The sequence below is a fragment of the Schistocerca nitens genome, chromosome 11 (assembly GCF_023898315.1).
Source record: "Schistocerca nitens isolate TAMUIC-IGC-003100 chromosome 11, iqSchNite1.1, whole genome shotgun sequence".
NCBI lineage: Eukaryota > Metazoa > Arthropoda > Insecta > Orthoptera > Acrididae > Schistocerca > Schistocerca nitens.
Genome location: NC_064624.1, coordinates 154,041,321 through 154,061,648, shown reverse-complemented (window position 1 = coordinate 154,061,648; position 20,328 = coordinate 154,041,321). Strand labels below are relative to the sequence as shown.

The 20,328-nt window shown below is 42.9% G+C and overlaps 1 protein-coding gene across 1 annotated transcript in view; it reads left to right on the top strand.

Annotated features, from left to right (window-relative positions):
* The window catches only part of LOC126212813 (something about silencing protein 10), a 195,196-nt gene that overhangs the window by 159,245 nt on the left and 15,623 nt on the right, over positions 1-20,328 (top strand). Inside the window, exon 8 of the mRNA XM_049940224.1 lies at positions 11,619-11,860. Within this exon, the coding sequence (XP_049796181.1) occupies positions 11,619-11,860 (242 nt within the window). The remainder of the gene's footprint in view (positions 1-11,618; positions 11,861-20,328) is intronic.

Genomic DNA, 20,328 nt, shown 5'->3' with positions numbered 1-20,328 from the left:
GATATGATTTCGCTGAGAAGTTGCCTGAATCTTGAAAATGTTTAAGAACAGTATGTTAATCTTTGTCTTGTAATTCCTCCCTCCGACAAAATTGTCAGTCGGACAGTTCTGTCGTGTTCTCAGAATAGTGTAACTAGGTATAAATAAAATTTCTTTAAAACGATACACCAGTTAAAATCACCGTCAAATATATTCTCTTCACTCTTGAATAAGCGCAAAATGATTTTTCAGGTTTCTTCATACTTTGACAATATATTTCATGTAGGTGCAATGGAAACAAGTTACAGTCTTGCCTCCCCATGTCTGTTCATCAACACAGCTCACTACCAATTCCCTCCAGCAAGAGTAACATAAACCAACAGTCTTACATCTACATACCATAGAGAATCATTCATGTCTATATTTTTCACAAATGGCTTTTATGTACAATAGTTTACATCAAATAATAACTGGATATTTCTGAATTATCAGTTCATTTTAGAAAGAACATATTATCAAGTTGGTGCCTAAGTTTGTAGCTTTTTTCCATACGTTTTTTAACAGATGCACATAACAAAAACTGTAGTCATCAATAATATATTCTTGTTCAATATTTAGAACAGTCTGCGAATGCTGGGGTAACTTCTTGATTACGCGACTGTAGAAGTCACGTGGTTTTGAGATGAAGAATGTGTAGAGGCATGTTCAGAGCACAATTTTCATCCAGAAATGAAGTTCCTCGGAGGTTGTTTGACAGACAATGGTAAAGGTGAAACTCCGTGGCCATAAGATCAGGTGAATACAGTGGGCATGGAATGGCTTCCCAACCCAACTCCTGTATAATGGTTTTTGTCAGTCTAGCAGAATGCCAGGGGGCATTATTGTGGAGTAGCATCACTTCACGCAGTCTTCTAAATGTTCTCAGATTGCGCCTGGAAGATGTCGCAGTTGTTGACAGTAAATGTCATCAGTGATGGTTACACTTCGGGGAAGCAATTCGTAGTACACCACAGTGTTGTTGTTCCACCAGATGCATGTTGTTTTTGTTGTTGTCTTCAGTCCAGAGACTGGTTTGATGCAGTTCTCCATGCTACTCTATCCTGTGCAAGCTTCTTCATCTCCCACTACCTACTGCAGCTTACATCCTTCTGAATCTGCTTAGTGTATTCATCTCTTGGTCTCCCTCTACGATTTTTACCCTCCACACTGCCCTCCAATGCTTAATTGGTGATCCTCTGATGTCTCAGAACATGTCCTACCAACTGATCCCTGCTACTAGTCAAGTTGTGCCACAAACTTCTCTTCTCCCCAATCCTATTCAATACTTCCTCATTATTTATGTCATCTTCCCATCTAATCTTCAGCATTCTTCTGTAGCACCACATTTCGAAAGCTTCTATTCTCTTCTTGTCCAAACTATTTATCGTCCACATTTCACTTCCATACATGGCTACACTCCATACAAATACTTTCAGAAACGACTTCCTGACACTTAAATCTATACTCGATGTTAACAAGTTTCTCTTCTTCAGAAACACTTTCCTTGCCATTGCCAGTCTACATTTTATATCCTCTCTACTTCGACCATTATCAGTTATTTTGCTCCCCAAATAGGAAAACTCCTTTACTACTTTAAGTGTCTCATTTCCTAATCTAATTCCCTCAGCATCACCCAATTTAATTTGACTACATTCGATGATCCTTGTTTTCCTTTAGTTGATGTTCATCTTATATCCTCCTTTCAAGACACTATCCATTCCATTCAAATGCTCTTCCAAGTCCTTTGCTGTCTCTGACAGAATTACAATGTCATCGGCGAACCTCAAAGTTTTTATTTCTTCTCCGTGGATTTTAATACCTACTCCGAATTTTTCTTTTGTTTCCTTCACTGCTTGCTCAATATACAGATTGAATAACATCGGGGAGAGTCTACAACCCTGCCTCACTCCCTTCCCAACCACTGCTTGCCTTTCGTGTCCCTAGACTCTTATAGGAGACTCAACTATTCCTTTCTTTTCCTTACATTGGCATAAAGACACAATTTCTCATCACCAGTAACGATACAGGAGGGGGAATGGTCGGTGTTGTTCATGAACCAGTTGATCATAAGCAATCAGAGGTGTACGTATGGCCACCCACTGATTTGTGTGACTTTGATTTGGAGCAAGCAGTACCCATACACCTAGTATTTAAACCTTTCCCATTCTGTACAAATGTTGCTCGATGGTGGAACAATAACAGTTTTCATCATATTTGCCAGTTTTTGAGTACCCTGACACGGATCATTGTGGATTAATGCGTTTAAATGATAGTCACCAAACCTAGAAGATCTTCCTGAATGTGGAGAGTCACTAATGTCAGGACAATCCTCCTTAAAATGAGAAAACCATTTTCTTGCCCTGCTCTGTCCAATGGCATTGGCTCCATACACTCTGCCTCTACTTCTGTCAACCATCTATTGAATACAAACAGAAGAATATGGTGGAAATGTTTTGATTTCTCGACTTGGCACTCCATTTTCTAGTGTCCACTGCTCCACTCACTCTATCCAGATCACAAAATGGCAATATGTAAACTCAAATAGCAACAGTGAACTACAAATAAAAAATGACAATTTATAAACAAACCCATAGCAACTGGGATACCAACATGCAAAACAAGTATGTCCTGAACTTATGGACCAACCTAATATAATGGATTTTTAACAGTTTTATATGTTGATAAGATCAAAATTCTCTGCTGATACCTGGTAAGTGGAAACATAATTTGTCACATTAGATCATCAGTTTTTGGTTCAAATGGCTCTGAGCACTATGGGACTTAACTGCTGCAGTCACAATCCCCTAGAACTTAGAACTACTTAAACCTAACTAACCTAAGGACATCACACACATCCATGCCCGAGGCAGGATTCGAACCTGCGACCGTAGCGGTCGCGCGGTTCCCGACCATCAGTTTTCACCCTGCTAACTCATAAATATGGAGACATAGACTTTGTGATAAAAGGAAGATAAATAAATGTGACAGAAGAAATATGAGTCTCCAAGCATAGAAATAAATCACTAAACTCACAGCGAGAGAATATGCTTTGTCAGTGTTACAAAATAATATGAGAACACAAGGTGTATTGTGTTGTACATTAGTTAGAGCTGTATCATCATCCACTATGCTTCAAGATCAGACAGGTGTATGTGTATCATACACTGCAGACAAAAACATGTGATCTTTGACATAACCCACCATGAAGAAATCGTGCAGAGTTAGGTGGCTGTGAGGGCCGCTCAATCAGAAAGTGAGATAGTCTGGCACTGAGGTAATCACAAACATCTGAAAGAAGGTGTGGTGGAGCTTTGTCTTCCTGCAAAAAGAAGTCTCCACTGTCTCGCTGTAATGGTGGTGTAAATCATTGCTGTAGCATGTCCAGGTACACAAAGTCGGCCGCAGTTTTCTTCACAAAGAAAAATGGTCCACAAACCTTTATAGAGGATGTGGCACAAAAGATGTTAACTGTAAGTGAATCACAAATGGGTTCCACAATCCTTTGTGGATATTGTGTGTCCAAACACCCACATTATGATGATTCACTTTCTCAGACACGTGAAATGGACTTCATCACTGAATACCAACTTCTGTGGAAAATGTGTCTTCCTCTATTAGCTGCTGCAAATTCTTTCAGAAGTCAGAATGAAGCTCAATGTCCAGAGTAGTTGGTGCACGTAAGACCTGCAGCCGGTACACTTTTACACGCAGACATTTGCATAAAATGCGCCAGACATTTAACTGCAGTATTTTAAAGTCTCTGCTCGTACGTGTTGTCGATCCCGTCAGGATCCCGAAGAATGTCTCTCGCACATGCTCTACCTTCTCTGCCAATGTTTGAAGAGATTTCAGGATTGCAGCTGGTCGTCGTAAACTTCACTCCGTAATATTTCAACTGGACACCTGACAGTCATCTTAAGGCGAGCTATCGAAGACTGACGAAGATGTCCTCCGCTCCGTCTTATATAGAGTGCTGATAGTATTGCCACATGTGTCGTAGTCACGGTGACAGAAGGACCACACCGCCAGGCGGCAGCATCCTCGCCGGTGGAACAGCAGTGATCAGCCATCTTTGGTGTTGCCGCCCACCACGGTCATCATAGTATTCTGGTGTCTTTGGTGGAAATCTCGGAGATGACGAGATTCCGCGCATTATCCAGCTAGTAGCTGCTGTTGCGGTTCATTAGATTTTCTGCAATGCTTATTTCAATGGATTCTTTTGTAATGGGGTCCGAAAAAGATGTACTGTGGCCAAAATTTATGTTTTGTCATACTCCATTGAATGTCCTTTCGAGATATAATGTTCCGCAATTGCAGACTTGCTGCGTTGCAGAAGACAAATTCACTGTTTGTGTTCTGTGCAACGTTCTTCCACTGTGAACGTTGTTTGTCCTGTATAGGCCATACAACACTGGCAAGGTATTTTGAAAATTCCATTCTTCGGCAATAACAAGTTATCCTTCTCTGATCCCAGTAGATCTGAAATCTTAGATGGTGAATGGAAAATCATTTTCACCTGAAAATTATGAAGGATTCCTGATACTTTGAAGGAAATATTTGCAAAAAAGGGAAGAAAAGATAAGGGCTTTGGTAGCACGTTCTCCTCTTCATCCAATTCCCGGTTCTTGGTTTTAGGTGAGAATGCCGTGGTAATTTGCCGGGTCAAGTATCCATTGTCTCTGAACACTGTCCTTAAATGTACAAGCTCTTTAAGTAAACTATCTGCATCCAACACTGTATGTGCCCTGTGTGCAAGGATTTTAAGCACATTCATGGTTTGGCATGTCAACCTGAAGAATGGAAGTACAAATCAGTGTGTGTGTGTGTGTGTGTGTGTGTGTGTGTGTGTGTGTGTGTGTGTGCGCACGCGCGTGCATGTGTGTGTGTGTGGGAACATTGTATCTCCAACAGACATTCAATGGAGTATGACAAAACATTAATTTTGGCCACAGCAACATTTTTCTGAGACTCCATTATAAAAGAATTGGTTGAAATATGCATTGCGGAAAATCTAATGGAGTGTGACAGTGGATAGCTGCTGGATAATGCCCGTCATCTGTGAGATTTGCTCCAGACAAAGACGCCAGAATACTCCGATGACTGCGGAGAGTGGCAACACCGAAGACAGCTCATCATTGCAGTTTCACCAATGAGGGCACTGCCGCCCAGGTGGTGGTGTCCTTCTGTCACCGTGATTCTGACACACGCACAGCAATACTATCAGCGTGCTATATAAGATGGAGTGGAGACCGTCTTCATCAATCTTCAAAGGCTCACCTGAAGATGACTGACAGGTGTCCAGTGGAAATATCGTGGAGTGAAGTTTATGACGACCGGGTGCAATCCCAAAATCTCTTCAAACGTGTAATTCACCAGGAAAATTTTAAATTTTACCTCTCTGCCAATGTTCACGGCTGGTGTGTTTACTCGGCACCACGTAAGCAGCCATCTCGTAGAATGTGTTGCATCACTCACAGATTCTTTTTACTACTGGAGCTTTAGCATGATGTTTGGTACAAAATAGTCATTGAACTGTCACAAGTGACTCACATGTAGCGAAATCGAGGACACAAAATGCGTGCGTCACTCCACTCTGAGCACATTCTGTCACGCTTATCCCCTAGTGGTGTGGTTTATAACCGCAGCACAGCACTGTTCCAAATCGAAACTTGGAGAGACACACTATCCACTGATATGTGTCATTTTCATGTATATCTCTTAGTTTTTGCACAGTCATCTTCTGGAAACCAGGAGATATTATGAATAACCCTGTACACACCAAATATATTATACAGGGTGTAAACCACAAGAGGGAGTGGTGCAGGGGTCCTGCCTGCCATTGGTTTCAGTCCGGCTCACAGAAGAAATTCGTGGGAGACAGTGAGAGCCGCACGCAGTGTACTCTGCCTGGGCCGCATTTTCAGATATTTTTGGCAACGCTCTTCTCATCTCAAGTTTCTTTCTCATATTAACGGTAGTAAATAATTCTTGTCTGTTGTGGATGTATTAGGTCTTGAAATTGAAGTTAATTTATAACGAATTAACTGAAACTAGTTGCTTTAACAGACATTTATTTTCCTTTGGTGACCTATCAAAATGCCTGGCATCCCACCTTCAGAATTCACGTTTATTTACATTTTGTGAACATTGTTTCTTTACTAGAGCATTCCAGTAATGCTAGGAATTGAACAAGTCAGTTAGTCCAGTCTCGAGTTCATCATCTTTCTGAAATTGTTGTCCACCCAGCCACTTTTTCAAATGCAAGAAGAGGAAATAGTCACTTGTTGCAAGGTCGAGACTGTACTGAGGGTGCTCAAAAAGTTCCCAATGAAAACCTCGAGTCTTCTCCTCGGTTTTGGCAGTGGTGTGATGTTATGCCAGATGATGGTTTCACACAACATAGATTTTGGGTTGCACATGTCAGTTTGGTTAGCATTTCACAGTAAATGTCAGCTGTAATTGTTGATCCACGGTCCATGAAATCAATCGAAAGGATGTCTTTTTTGTCCCAGGAAACAGTAGCCGTAATGTTTCAATTCGAGAATGGAGATAACTTTTTTTGCATGTACTTGAATGGTGCCACTGCATCTACTGTTGTTTTGATTCTATGTCAGTGTATGATATCGAAGTCTCATCGCCCATAACAATGTGAGAAAACATATCACCTCAATCTGTCTATGGCACTTCAAAAACTGCTGTGCACTACGCATTCTTTTCTGTCTGCACTGATCAGTGAGCGTTTTTGGAACCATCTCACACACTGTTTCTGAGCAAATTTTGGAGTTCATTACCCGGACCACTAATTGTCAATCACCAATCAGCTGATTGACTATGATGGTCCGAATACTGGACCTGCCATTCTGCTGTCCAGCCTAAACATTTGTGCAGCCGTTTTACAGTTTGTGACACCATTTTCGAACTCATTGTTTCAAGTCCGTACATTGGCTATAACTCAAGATGGATTTCAGCAGCTGAAGATCCTTTTGCTGGCAAAAATCTAATCGCACTGTGCACTTCACAACTGGCAGGATCTACCATTGTCTCAGCCATCGCGATCTGCTCTCAGTGACTGGCAGACGATTACTGAATCAGACACTGCAGTAGTTTCCTAAAGAGTCAGTAGACAGCGCTGCGTGTGTGAAACTTCATTCTGGCCTGCCATCAGTTTAATATCGGTCACCGGACCTTAGTTTTGGAATATGCCTCATACTTTGAAAAATGCGTGTTTTGAGTCATAATTTATTGATGTGGTGTGTTGGGAAAGGGGTGCCATTCATATCAGTACCTTACCCTCCAAACATGAACATCACGGACGCTACAGTTTTGACTTTATGCACTAAGAGCACTGCTGTCGCATCACGTGACAAAGCGGCCCACGAGACTGGGTGAGTATGTGAAGTGGGACAGTGGCTCACCAAAGGTTGCCCACACTTGATGGAAAAAGATAATTGTTTCCAGTGTACAACAGTGATGTACGGGAAGTTGAGACGAACGATTTGATAAAGGACACTTGCGTCTGTAAGGCTGGGATATAAACTCGGATTGGCCTACAAAAGCCACTTTAGCTATAGCACGTGCCTGCTGAATGGGATTTTTAGTATTCTCTCAGACTCTTACACTACCACTGTAGTTGGCTATTTCATTAGCATAATTAATTTAAACAGTGTCATAAGGGTAATAAAAGAAAAGAGACTTCTGTAAACGTTATACAAAAACTAATTATGTTTGTAATTTGATCTGAACCTAACACATTCAACACTGCTGCCTCTCCTCTTTGATTGTGTAGGTGACAGTTTTCTGACAAATTAAAACAATAACAATCCAATAGTCAAGCATCTTACAGGCACACATCTGGCATCATTTTAAACTCCAACCTTCATAGTTTATGAAATATGCAAGAAAAAGACCTTCACAAATGCATATTTATTTCATATTTTATGACAAAAATTGTTTTCGTCTAATTTACATACAATTTACTTCCAAATGATAGTTTTGAAAACACTGTGGTATATGAAGTCCAGCACTGCAGTCTTTATACCACTATATGCTTAGTTTCCTTATCATCTTGCTATTCTATTTCCTTAGTCTGAGAAGACTTTGGAGTAGCACATAGCATATACTTTGTTGGCAGTGAGTTTTTTTACCTTTTTTCAAAATTTGTGACCATAATTTCCATCTAATCAAGTGCTTGGTTTTGGTTCCAGTGATTGTGCAGCTAGCTCCTGATTGCTTTGTGGAGAGGCAATATAAATCATGTTTCCCTTCCTAAAAAGAGAGAGAGAGAGAGAGAGAGAGAGAGAGAGAGAGAGAGGTATTTTGCTTTAGCTTTCATGTTTTGACGGCTTGTTGACAATCCCTTTCTTTTCTTCCTGACAGTTCTGACAGCTAGTGTTTGATGTTCTTGCAACATATTCAGTAAAGGCACACTTGTAAATCGACTCCTGCTGCATCTAGTCGAAAATGTATGAAATCCTACAGCTATTCTATAGCCGGCCATCATGTAGCATGTGGGAAAACACATTTCAGCGAATGGAAGAGCTGTGCCAGTGAGGGATATGGGCACCATCCACACGGCCTATGCAGGTGCGGCCATATGGTGTGTGGACATAAGGCTGAATGTGTTAACCCTTAAAAGAACAGTGTCCTTGCAACGAGAAGGCTAGAGAAACAAAATAGTTAATTCTTAATTTTATGCTGTAAAAATTACAATATATCTACACAAACATCAATTTTATGTTTTGTAAGTTCAACAACGAAGAATTTTTAATATTGAAGGACAGTTTTACCAAGGGAAAAAAATGAATTGTGGAGTGTGGAAGCACTGTAGTTCAGGTAGCTTTTGTTGTCCAATGTGAGGCTATTTCCTGGCTCGATGGATTGCAAGTATCCTAGGTCACATTGTTCATCTCGCTTCCACATATTCCAATGTGGTACGTTGTAAACAGTTATCATTTAGACCCAGTATACCAATTCTGTTGTACGCTGCAGATACCTTGGTCGCAAAGGAAAGGGAAGAAAATAATGTGGAAGCAACTGAAGTGGAATTTTTGAGAATTTGGCTTGGTGTAGGCTTTAGTGGATAACATATGAAAAATCCCTATAAGACAAGTGTGAGTAAAAAAGATTAAAAAGGTAAGGGTGTGTGAAGAGAATGGATGAGAAGAGGACAGCTAGGAAAAACACAGGATGAAGTCAGGAGAAGGCTGAGGGGGTGCCTAAGAGGAGGGGAAGAGAGGAATGGATAGGTGGCATTTGCATTCCATGCAGAGCCTGCCTGTGGGGCACGGCAACCTGTGTAGCGTGAGGGTGACTACGCAGCAGTGTGCTATGATTGCACTTTATTTTGTAAGTTATACTCTGTCCCCAGACATCCTAGTTCTCCCTGTTTGTCGTGTTTGTGTTCTGCTGTGAGTGGTCGACAGTGCTCCATGTTGCTCTTGAAATGTTGTCTGCATTAGAATTTATTGTGTAACTGAGTCCTTGGCATCACACCTAGACCGAGTCCTCATTCTTTACAGGTATGCGCCGATCTGTCACATCTCTCTGAGTGACATTAAATGAAAAGCACACATAAAGTCAGTTGTAGGGAAGGTGAATGTTTGACTTGGGGGTGTGTTGGGAAAACTGTAGGAAAGTGTAGCTTATTTGTTAAGGACACAGCATACAAAAAGCACCTGCAACCATTTCTCAACTACTGCTCCAGTCTTTGGAATCCCTGTCAGATCGGATAGGGGAAGACATCGAAACAGTTCAAACACTTGCTGTTACATTTGTTACTGGTAGGTTCCGTCAACCCCCAAGTATTACGGAGAAGTGCCACAAACTCAGATGGACTCCGTGGGGGGAAACAAGGTTGTGTTTTTTTTTTTTTTTTTTCATAAAACACTATTGAGAAAGTTTAGAGAACTGACATTTGCAACAGATGCAGAACAATACTATTGCCACCAGTGTACACCTCAGGCAAGGACCGCAAAGATGAGATCAGACATGTTGTACAACCTTCAGTTTAGCACACGGTTACTTTAAATGTTAAAAATGTTCACCGTTGGCGGCTATGCACGTAACAGGACGACGAGCGGTCACCGCAACTATGTCGGTCAGTGTTACAGTGGAGATCACTGCTCATGTCACTGTAATCCCCTGGTGAAGTTCCTCCAGTGTACGAGGCTTACGTCGATAGACATTATTTTTCACAGTTCCCCACAAGTAAAAGTCCATAGGTGTTAGGTCTGGCAACCGTGGAGGGAACTCGATGGGCCCACTTTGTCCAGTCCAGTGCACTGGAAAATTGTTATCCAGGAAAGCTCGTACGGCTAGGTTGTAGTGTGGTGGCGCCCCATCCTGTTGGTGGAAGTCCTCTTCATCAGCTCCGTAAAGCACACATATACCTGGCAAAATCAACGTGCATAACATTTCCAGGTACACTTCCCCCTGTGACAGTAGCATCAAAGAAAAAGGGTTCCACTAACCCCGTAGATTATAGTCCACATCACACATGAACCCCTGGTAGATTGACCGCTTTATCCATATAAACATGCAGTTTTTCCTATGCTCAGTACACACTCTTATACTGATTCATGGTTCCATTAAGTTTAAATTGTGCCTCGTCACTCCACACTACCTTCATCACAAATAGTTCGTCATCAGTTACCATTTGCTGATAGCAATTACAAAATTGCATCCGTTGATCAGGATCGTCATCATTAATAGTGTGCAGTAATCGTGGAGTTAAACTTTCCAGTTTGCAGCTTTTAGAATTCTTCGTATACTTTTACTGCTAACCCCCACTTCACGTGCACATTGCATAGCAAACCTCTGTGGAGAGATAACAAACATTTCCGGCACGGGAGCTGACGAAGCAGGACTTGTAGCTGTACGCTGTCTTTCTGATCTTCCTTTGTGAATATCACAAATCGTTCCATGCAATTCAAACTTGTCAATGATGCATTTAATTGTTAGGCGGGTTGGCGTTTCTCTTTCAAACTCCTCCCTTCCACTGACGTTGGACTTCAATGGCATTATCAAATGTGAAAAACCACTTCACAATACATTTTCATTGCTCGAATGTCAAGCGTGCACCAGCCATCTTGTTTTCTCAATACTGAGATGAAAGTACTAATATCTGTTGAGCCAAAGACCATACTACAACACACTCGTAACTCAAATCGAATGACAATATTGGTACCTCGATAGAGCCTGACAAAGAGTGTATACATTTTTCTGGTGGGCTCTGTACATTGAAATATAGTTTATAAATGTTTTGTTGGCATTGCTCCACTGTTACTTTCAGTATTTGTAAGATTGCAGTTGTCAGGGCAGTGAATGTAATACTGGAATTTACTCGAATGGTATGAAGAAAGACAATAAGGGCAGATAACATAAGATTAATGATGAGAAAGATACTTACAACTTGGCTAGATGTGCGAATATGAAATATGTATAGAATTACTAGTGTTGCTTGTTTTGGTTGTGTAAATTGCAGTTCGTAGGAAATTAGTTTTCTTTGCAGGCACAAATACTATCAAGGAGTGGCCAGTTCACTCGTGCCAAGTGTTCTGCGAACAGGACTTCCCCGACTGTCATACTCCGGACTGTTTCAGGTTGCCAGAGAAGAAGCGAAAGAAGAAGGCCCTCAGGCTGCTGTCCGCTCCCCTCACAGAAGACGGAGCGAGTGACGAGTCCGGTACGGTCCGGGAGGGACTCCCGATGCCGGAGAAGAAGAGGAAACGGAAGGCGGAGGAGCCGGAGGGCGCAGAGGGAGTGGAGAGTGCGCCGGCACCTGCCGCCACTGCGGCGACTCCACCGCTGCGTGCCCTGGCCGCCAGCAGCTCCAGCAGTGCAGGTAACTGCCTGTGTGCAGCCTGGCCACACACGTTATTTTACTTTTCGGTTTGACGATATTATGGCAGTTCTCAAATGGTTGATAGACAGTTGACGCAGACAAATAAGCAAATGTGGTATCAGAAGGAGCACATGCAGAAAGTCTCGTGCTCAGTGTGCTGTCTCAGTATGATGCCCTCTTACATGAAGGACTCAAAGTGCTGTGCCCCTCAAATGTTTCACTCAGTGTGGCGCAGTCCCCCTCCAGCACCCACACTTCACTCCGTGCCTCCCCCACACCAAATGCTTTGCTCAGCGTGCCATCTGCCCCACGTGCTTGATGAATGATCAGTCTCTCATTCCCTTCACCCTCTTGGCTTAATCTGCCAGCCCTAAACATCTTCGCTCAATCTGCCGTTCCCCTCATACTTGACATAACCTGTCATTCCCTCACACATTTGGCTCGGTCTGCCATTCCACCACACTTGGCTCAGTCTGCCATTCCCCCAGACACTTGCATTAATCTTCCATTCTTCCACATACTTGGCTGTCTGCCATCGATCCCCCCCTCCCCCACCACACACACACACACACACACACACACACACACACACACACACACACACACACTTGTTTCAATCTACAGGGCACTGTACAGTGCATGGCAGTAGATTGGTTGTGGAATCAGCTTCAATCTTCCCTCCCCCCACACACTTGGATCAGTCTGCCGCCCCTCCCCACACACACTCACTCGGATCAACCTGCCATTCCCTCCACATACTTGGCTCTACCTGTAATTCCATGCGTGCTTTGCTCAGTCTGCCAATTACCTACATGCTTGGCTCTATCTCCAATTCCCCTCCAGCTTGAATCAACCAGCCATTCCCTAACACATTTGGCTCGGTCTCCTGTTCTGCCACACTCTTGGCTCAGTCTGCCCCCCCCCCCCCCCCCTCCATACTTGGCTCATATTGCCATTCCTCCACACACTTGCCTCAGTCTTTTATTTCCTCGCACACTTGCCTCAGTCTGCCATTACCTCCCCCACACACACACACACACACACACACTCGACACATTCTACCGTTCCTCCCACATACTTGGCTCATTCCATCATTCCCCACATTTGGCTCGGCCTTGTTCTTGTGTTGGGTGTTGGGTTCACACCTATAGCATGTGTAGCTCTAGCCCCTCCTGCTTGCCTCAATCTGCCATACCCCCAGACAATTGGCTCAGTTTGCTATTCCTCCATGAATGTGGCTCATTCTTCCATTCCCCCCCCCCCCCCCCCCCCCCCCCCTCCACACACACACACATTTGGCTCATTGTGCCATTCCCCCAAACACTTGGCTCAGTCTGCCATTTGCCACATGCTTGGTTTAATCTGCCACTCTCCATCTGCATCCACATACATACCCTGCAAGGCACTGTACAATGTGTGGCAGTAGGATGGTTCTCGATGCAACTGTCTAAACTTTCTCAGTAGCGTTCCTGCAAAATAACGTTGCCTTCCCTCTGGAGATTCCCATTCCAGTTCCCAAACCATCTCTGTTATACTTGCATGTTTTTCGAACCTACCAGTAGCAAATTTACAGCCCGCCTCTGAATTTGTTTGATGTTTTGTTTAATCTGACCAGGTCGGATTCCCAAATACTCAACGCTTGAGCCTACTCAAGAACAGGTTGCACTAGGGTTCTGTACATGGTCGGTCTCCTTTATAGAGGAACCAAACACTCCTAAAATTCTGCCAATAAACCGAAGTTGACCATTCTCCTTCCTTACTGTAATACTCACGTGCTTGTTCGATTTCATATCGCTTTGCACTGTCACGCTCAGATATTTAAATGACGTGACTGTGTCAAGCAGCACAAAACTAATGATGTTTCCAATCACTATGGATTTGTTTTTTTCTACACATTTGCATTAACTTCCATTTTTCCACATTTAGAGCTAGCTGCCATTCATCACACCAAATAGAAATTTTGTCTAAGTCATGTTGTATCAGCTTACAGCCACCGAATGACGACTTATTCCCATACACCACAGCACAGTACACCGTAGCACCGCAGCATCACAAGTGATCCTCAAAACTACTGTCCAATATCCTTGACATTGATTTATTGTAGAATCTTAGAACTTATTCTGAGCTCAAACATAATGAGGTATCTTGAAAAAAAAAAAAAAAAATGACCTCAATGCCAGCTAGCACAGATTTCAAAAACATTGATCATTTGAAACCCAACTCGCACTTTCTCACATGACATACTGAAAGCTTTGTATTGAGGCAATCAGGTAGATGCAGTATTTCTTGATTTCCGAAAAAGGATTTGACTCAGTACCACACCTACACTTATTGTCAAAAGTATGATCATATAGGATATAAAGTGAAATTCGTGACTGGATTGATGATTTTTAGTAGGGAGGACACAGCACGTTATCTCGGATGGAGAGTCATTGTCAGATATAGAAGTAACTTCAGGTGTGCCCCAGGGGAAGTGTATTGGCCCCTTGATGTTGATGTTGTATATTAATGACCTTGCAGACAATATTAATAGTAACCTCAGACTTTTTGTGGATGATGCAGTTATCTATAATGAAGTACCACCTCAAAGAAGCTGCATAATATTTAGTCAGATCTTGATAATACTTCACATTGGTGCGGAGATTGAGAACTCGCTTTAAATGTTAGAAATGTCAAATTTTGCACTTCACAAAATAAACAAATGTGGTATTCTATGACTATAACATAAATGAGCCACAGTTGGAATTGGCCAACTCATACAAATAGCTGGGTGTAACACTTTGTAGGAGTACGAAATGGGATGATCACAGAGGTTCAGTCATATGTAAAGCAGATGGTAGACTTCAGTTGACTCGTAGAATAGTGGGGAAGTGCAATCAGTCTACAAATGATATTGCTTAGAAATCAGTCGAGCGACTGGTTCTAGTATATTGGTCAAGTGTGTGTGATCCGTGCCAGATAGAGCTATCAGGGGATATTGAATATATACAGAGAAGGGCAGAATTAATGGTGACAGGTTTGTTTAATCCATGGGAGAGTGTCACAGAGCTACTGAAGGAAGTGAGCTGGAAGATGCTTGAAGATAGAAATAAACTGTCCTGAGAAAGTCTATTAATAAAGTTTCGAGAACCTACACATCGTTCACATTATAAATTGTCAGGATAAAATTAGAATAATTACTGGATGTCCAGAGGCGTTCAAACAATCACTCTTCCCACTATCCATGTGTGAATAGAATGGGAAGAAACCCTAATAAATGGTTCAATAGGACCTACCCTGTGCCATGCACCTCATGGAGGTTTGCAGAATATAGATGTAGATGCAGACATCATCAGCAAAGGATTGCTGAATGCTGTGCACCCTGTCTATCGGATCATTTGTGTATATAGGAAATAACGAGTGGTCCTGTCACACTTCGCTGGGCACTCCTGAATACTCACTGTCGATGACAGCATACTGGGTTCTATTACTTAAGAAGTCTTCAAGCCTCTCACATGTGTGGAAACCTATTCTGTATGCTTATACCTTCATTAACAGTCTGCAGTGGGGTACCGTGTCAGATACTTTCCAGAAATGTAGAAATATGGAATTTGCCTGTTGCCCTTCATCCATAGTCCACAGTATATCCCATTGTGAAAAGGTGTTGCATGAGCAATACTTTCTAAAAACCTGCTGATTTGTGGACGGGAGATTTTTGATGTCTAAGAAGTATATTATATACAATATCAGAGTATGTTCCAGAATTCTGTAGAAAAACACTGTTAGGATATTGGTCTGTAATTTTGCAGGTGCGTTCTTTTACCCTTTTTATATACAGGAGACACGTACATTTTTCTACAGGGACTTTGTGCTGGGGAGGGAAATTCATGATAAATGCAAGCTAAACGAGGGACTGATGCCTTTCATCCAGACCTGGTGTCTTATTTGTTTTCAACTACACCAGGGATGCTTATTACTATGTCGTGTCATCCATATAGCACTCTGAGGGATGGTTCAGTCTGCCATTTCCTGCATGTCTGGCTGAACCTGCTCTCTGTACACACATGGCTCACTCTGTCCCCCTCTCCCACCTATGATGCTCGGTTCAATCTTCCATTCCCTCACACACTTAGCTCAATTTGCCATTCCCCCACACAGCTGACTCAATCTGCCATTCCTGCCACATCCTTTTCTCTGTCTGCCATTCCCTTCACAAGCTTGACTAAGTCTGTCACTCCCCCACATGCTTGACTGAATCTGCGATTCCACCATGTAACTGGTCATTCTTCCATTCCCACACGTTTGATTCAATGTGGCACCCCTTACATGCTTTGCTCATTGTGCCATTCCCCTACATGCTTGATTCAATACGCCTCCCCCACTTGCTTGGCTTAATGTGTACCGCTGCCTCACATGCTCACATGCTCGGAACAATGTACTACCCCCCCCCCCTCCCCCAATCTGCTATCATCTAACTGCAGAAGTATGAAGTTGTGTGTCTAGGAATGGAGATGGCTGTGAAAGTCATATATTAGGATTACTTCTGAGTTTTCAGTTGAGACAGTCATTATCGCTGGTGGCTGGTGTAAGTATAGGACAAGCTCCAGTGGCATACAACTTCTTGCTCTGGCGAGAGGAGCCTCGATTATCTGTTGCCAGAGTGGTCGGCTCATCCTGGATATCCAGTCTTCATACGGGAATTACACTAGCTGGCGCTACTGTCTCAATTCTGTCCCAGCAACCTTTCATGCTCAATTAATAATTGTTATGAAGTTTGTCTTGAGTGCCTGGTATGCTTGAAACTGCACTAATTGCTGCCCTCTGTGTGGTTTCTAAATTATGTCTCTGTTAATTTTGACACTGGGATTCCTCGATGAAGGTTTCTCGGGTCTCCAGCTGGGTGGTAGCGTTGATATCTTGCGACGTTTCGGGAAGTGTCATACTACCCATCTTCTGGTGAAGTGTCGAGACTCGCGGAGAGCGGGCTATTTATATGTCCGGTCACCCCCCTCCACTAGACTGCGGGTGGCTGCGGTGGAGCAGTGGCGTGTGCACGGTGGTGGGGATGGGGGTCGCCCCCAGCGACCGTGTTGGGTTCTCGGAGTAAGAATTCTGTCTGTGTCCGCGGCGGAGGACGTTGACGGGCGCGCTCCCAACGGATTGCCACTATCGCAGGGTTCTATGCTGCGCTGAGTTGGTATCCCTGGTCCCTGTTGACCAGGTTGTCGTGAATCCTTATTTCTATGGATTCTTTGATAACGCTTTCCCAGAAGCCAGATGCTCGGCACAGTACCTTCGTGTTTTCGAAGTTGAAAGTGTGTTCTTCATTTATGCTGTGTTCTGCTATGGCTGATTTTTCTGTGTGGCCTAGTCGGACACATCTGATATGTTCTTTGCAGCATTTAGATATGCAGCACTGTGTTCGCCCAATGTATTGCTTTCCGCATTCACACGGTATACTGTATACTCCTGGTATGTTAAGGTTCAGCGCATCTTTGGCAGAACCTAGGAGCTCTCTCATCTTTGGTGGTGGTCGGAGAATGGTTTTGATCTTTTATTTTCCCAGAAGTCGTGCAACTTTGGCCGAGAGCGGATCCATGTATGGAAGGAACGCGAGCCGTTTATCTTCTTCATTGTTTTCTTCTGGGGTTCTCACTGCTTACTTCTTCCTTTTAAAGTGCCCTGTCGATCTGCGTTTCACTGTAGCCATTTTGTTGGAAGACTTCCCTTAGGTGTTGCAGCTCGGACGGTAGGCTGTCTTTGTCGCAGACGGCGCGTGCCCTATGTTCCAGGGTGGTCAGTACTGTTTGTCTTTGTGCTGGATGGTGGCAGCTTGTTGCATGAAGGTATAGGTCTGTGTGTGTCTTCTTCCTACGTATTGAATGGCCTAGTGATCCATCTGCCTTCCTCTTAATTAAAATGTCAAGGAAGGGGAAGCATCCATTTTCCTCCATTTCCATTGTAAATTTGATGTTCGGATGGATGCTGTTGAGGTGTTCAAGAAACTCATCTAGTGCCTGTTTGCCATGTCCCCGTACGACAAAAGTGTCGTCGACATAGCAGAAGAAGTGCTTTGGTTTCTGTCTGGTAGTTTGAAGGGCCACCTCCTCGAAATGTTCCATATAGAGGTTTGCAATCGCAGGAGCCAATGGGGAGCCCATCGCCACACTGTCCATCTGTTCAAAGAGTTCCCCATGGCACTGAAAGTAGGCGGTTGTTAGTGGCTGTTTGAAGAGGCTGATTGTTTGTGGGTCAAAGTGCTGGCTTCCCAAAATGTCACGAGATATAAATGCTACCACCTGGCTGGAGACCCGAGAAACATTCATCAATAGTTTACGCCGGGAAAGCCTACAGTCACATATACTGGGATTCCTTTCCTTCCCGAAACCATATAGGCCTGTGAAATTGAATTTACAGCATGTTACATTTTGGACGTAATAGACTCATGTCGTCAGGTGGTTCTGTCCTCCTGGATTTTTGAATGGTGCTCAGTATTGCACCTTATTCTGAACTGATATCTCGTTATAAGTGACATTTTAACTGAAACAACCTAGTGTGATACTGGTCAGCAAATTTTGGACAGAGACGAAAGACAGGTAGGGTGTGCATATCACAGAAATGTATTAGAATACCTGACGTTCTTAATATGAAACCTATTGCAAAACGAAAGTCCGATTGTTCACAAAATAAATAAGCTCTCGAGAAAAGATATGTATTGACAGTAATATTTTACTACATATCTACTTCACTTTTCCACATAATCACCGTTCACATCTGTATACTTCCTGTAAAACTGTGCCAGCTTCTTTAGCCCCTCTGCATAGGAGTCTGCTGCCCGGGAATTGAACCAGTTGGTAACACCAGTTTTGAGTTCATCATTGCTTTGAAATTATTGTCCACCTGGCCACTTTCTTAAATGCAAGAAGAGGAAACAGTTGCTTGCTGCAATGTCGGGGACTGTATGGAGAGTGCCTAAAAATTTTCCAATAAAAATATTGAATCTTCTCCTTTGTTTTGGCAGCGATGTGAGAGCGTTTGTTGTTCTCAACACCATTTTTAACTTGTGTGTTTATACCAGATAACAGTTTCTTGCATCATTGATTTTGGGTCACGTGTGTCAGTTTGATTAGCATTTCACAGTATACATCAGCCGTAATTGTTGACCCGTGGTTCCTGAAATCTATCAGAAGGAAGCCCTTTTCGGCCCAGAAAACTGTAGCTATCTATTTCAGTCCAAGAATGGATAGCTGTCATTTGCAGTCCAAGAATGGAGATTGCTTAAACTTTATTGGTTTGAGTGAACTTGAATGGTGCCACTGCATTGACTGTTATTTTGGTTCTGTGTCGGTGTATGATATCAAGGTCTCAATACCCATAAAAGTGTGGGAAAACAAATCACCTTCTATCTTGTCTATAGCACTTCAAAAGCTGTTGTGCACTATGCATACACTCAGTGAGTGTATTTGGAACCCACCTGTTGTGTACATAGTTCCCCGTAGTCAGCGCGTACACAACTTTCCCACTAGAGCGCGTCCCGCTAAGCACAACAGCGCAGGCGCAGCGCTCGTCCGTCTCCGCACTACGAGATGGCGCTGTCTTAGAGACGGACCAAATTCTGCTTCCGCCGATCCGCGTATTAATATGTAACGCAGCCAATGAGGTTGCTGCTAACGTAGAACCTTTTCTCCTCGTGGATCACACTCACGCAGTGATACCTGAACGCTCGAGGTATTATAAAAAGTGTACAGACCTCCGATTAGTCAGTCTGCATCAGTCTGTAGTCAAGCTTCAGTCTGCGCCTAATAAGATTACCATATTCCTGTACGTAGCAATTAAGATAAATGAATAGACACTTTGTCAAGTATCAGAGGTATGTGAGAATAAGATTAACGTACCAAGACCAAAGGAACTTCAGATTGTCAATTGTAAATAGCAGCCAGAACCAAGTTAAGTAATTTTTAGGCTTGTTATTATTTTAATAAAAGTGTGTGAAAATTAATCAAGTTCTGTTTAAAGTTGGTCACTGTCAATCTGCTACTCTAAGTGTGCAAGTGGCATTTCTATCGTCTGACCTAACGGCAGAAGATAAACACGCCACAATAAGACCACGAGACATATTGCTGGCACTCGCCTACTTCGTTAGAGCGACAAGTTAAATAATCTGATGGTGTTTGTACCGAAGGTCTTACAGCACGCACACCACACCACCTCACATGCTGCTTGTGATATTCAAGCTGTTCAGTGACAGTTCTGTAAATTAATTTTTGAGCAACATTTTGGAATTCATTACCCAGACCACTAATCGTCAATTGCCATTAACTTCAAAGTTTTTGGTTCACTTAAGCAACAATGTGGTCAGTCTGAATACTGGGCTTGCCACTCTGCTGTTCATCCTGAACATTTGTGCAGCCATTTTGAAATTCTCAACACCATTTTTGACTTGTTTGTCACCTATCATTTCAGATCCATACACTAAGCATAACTCATGA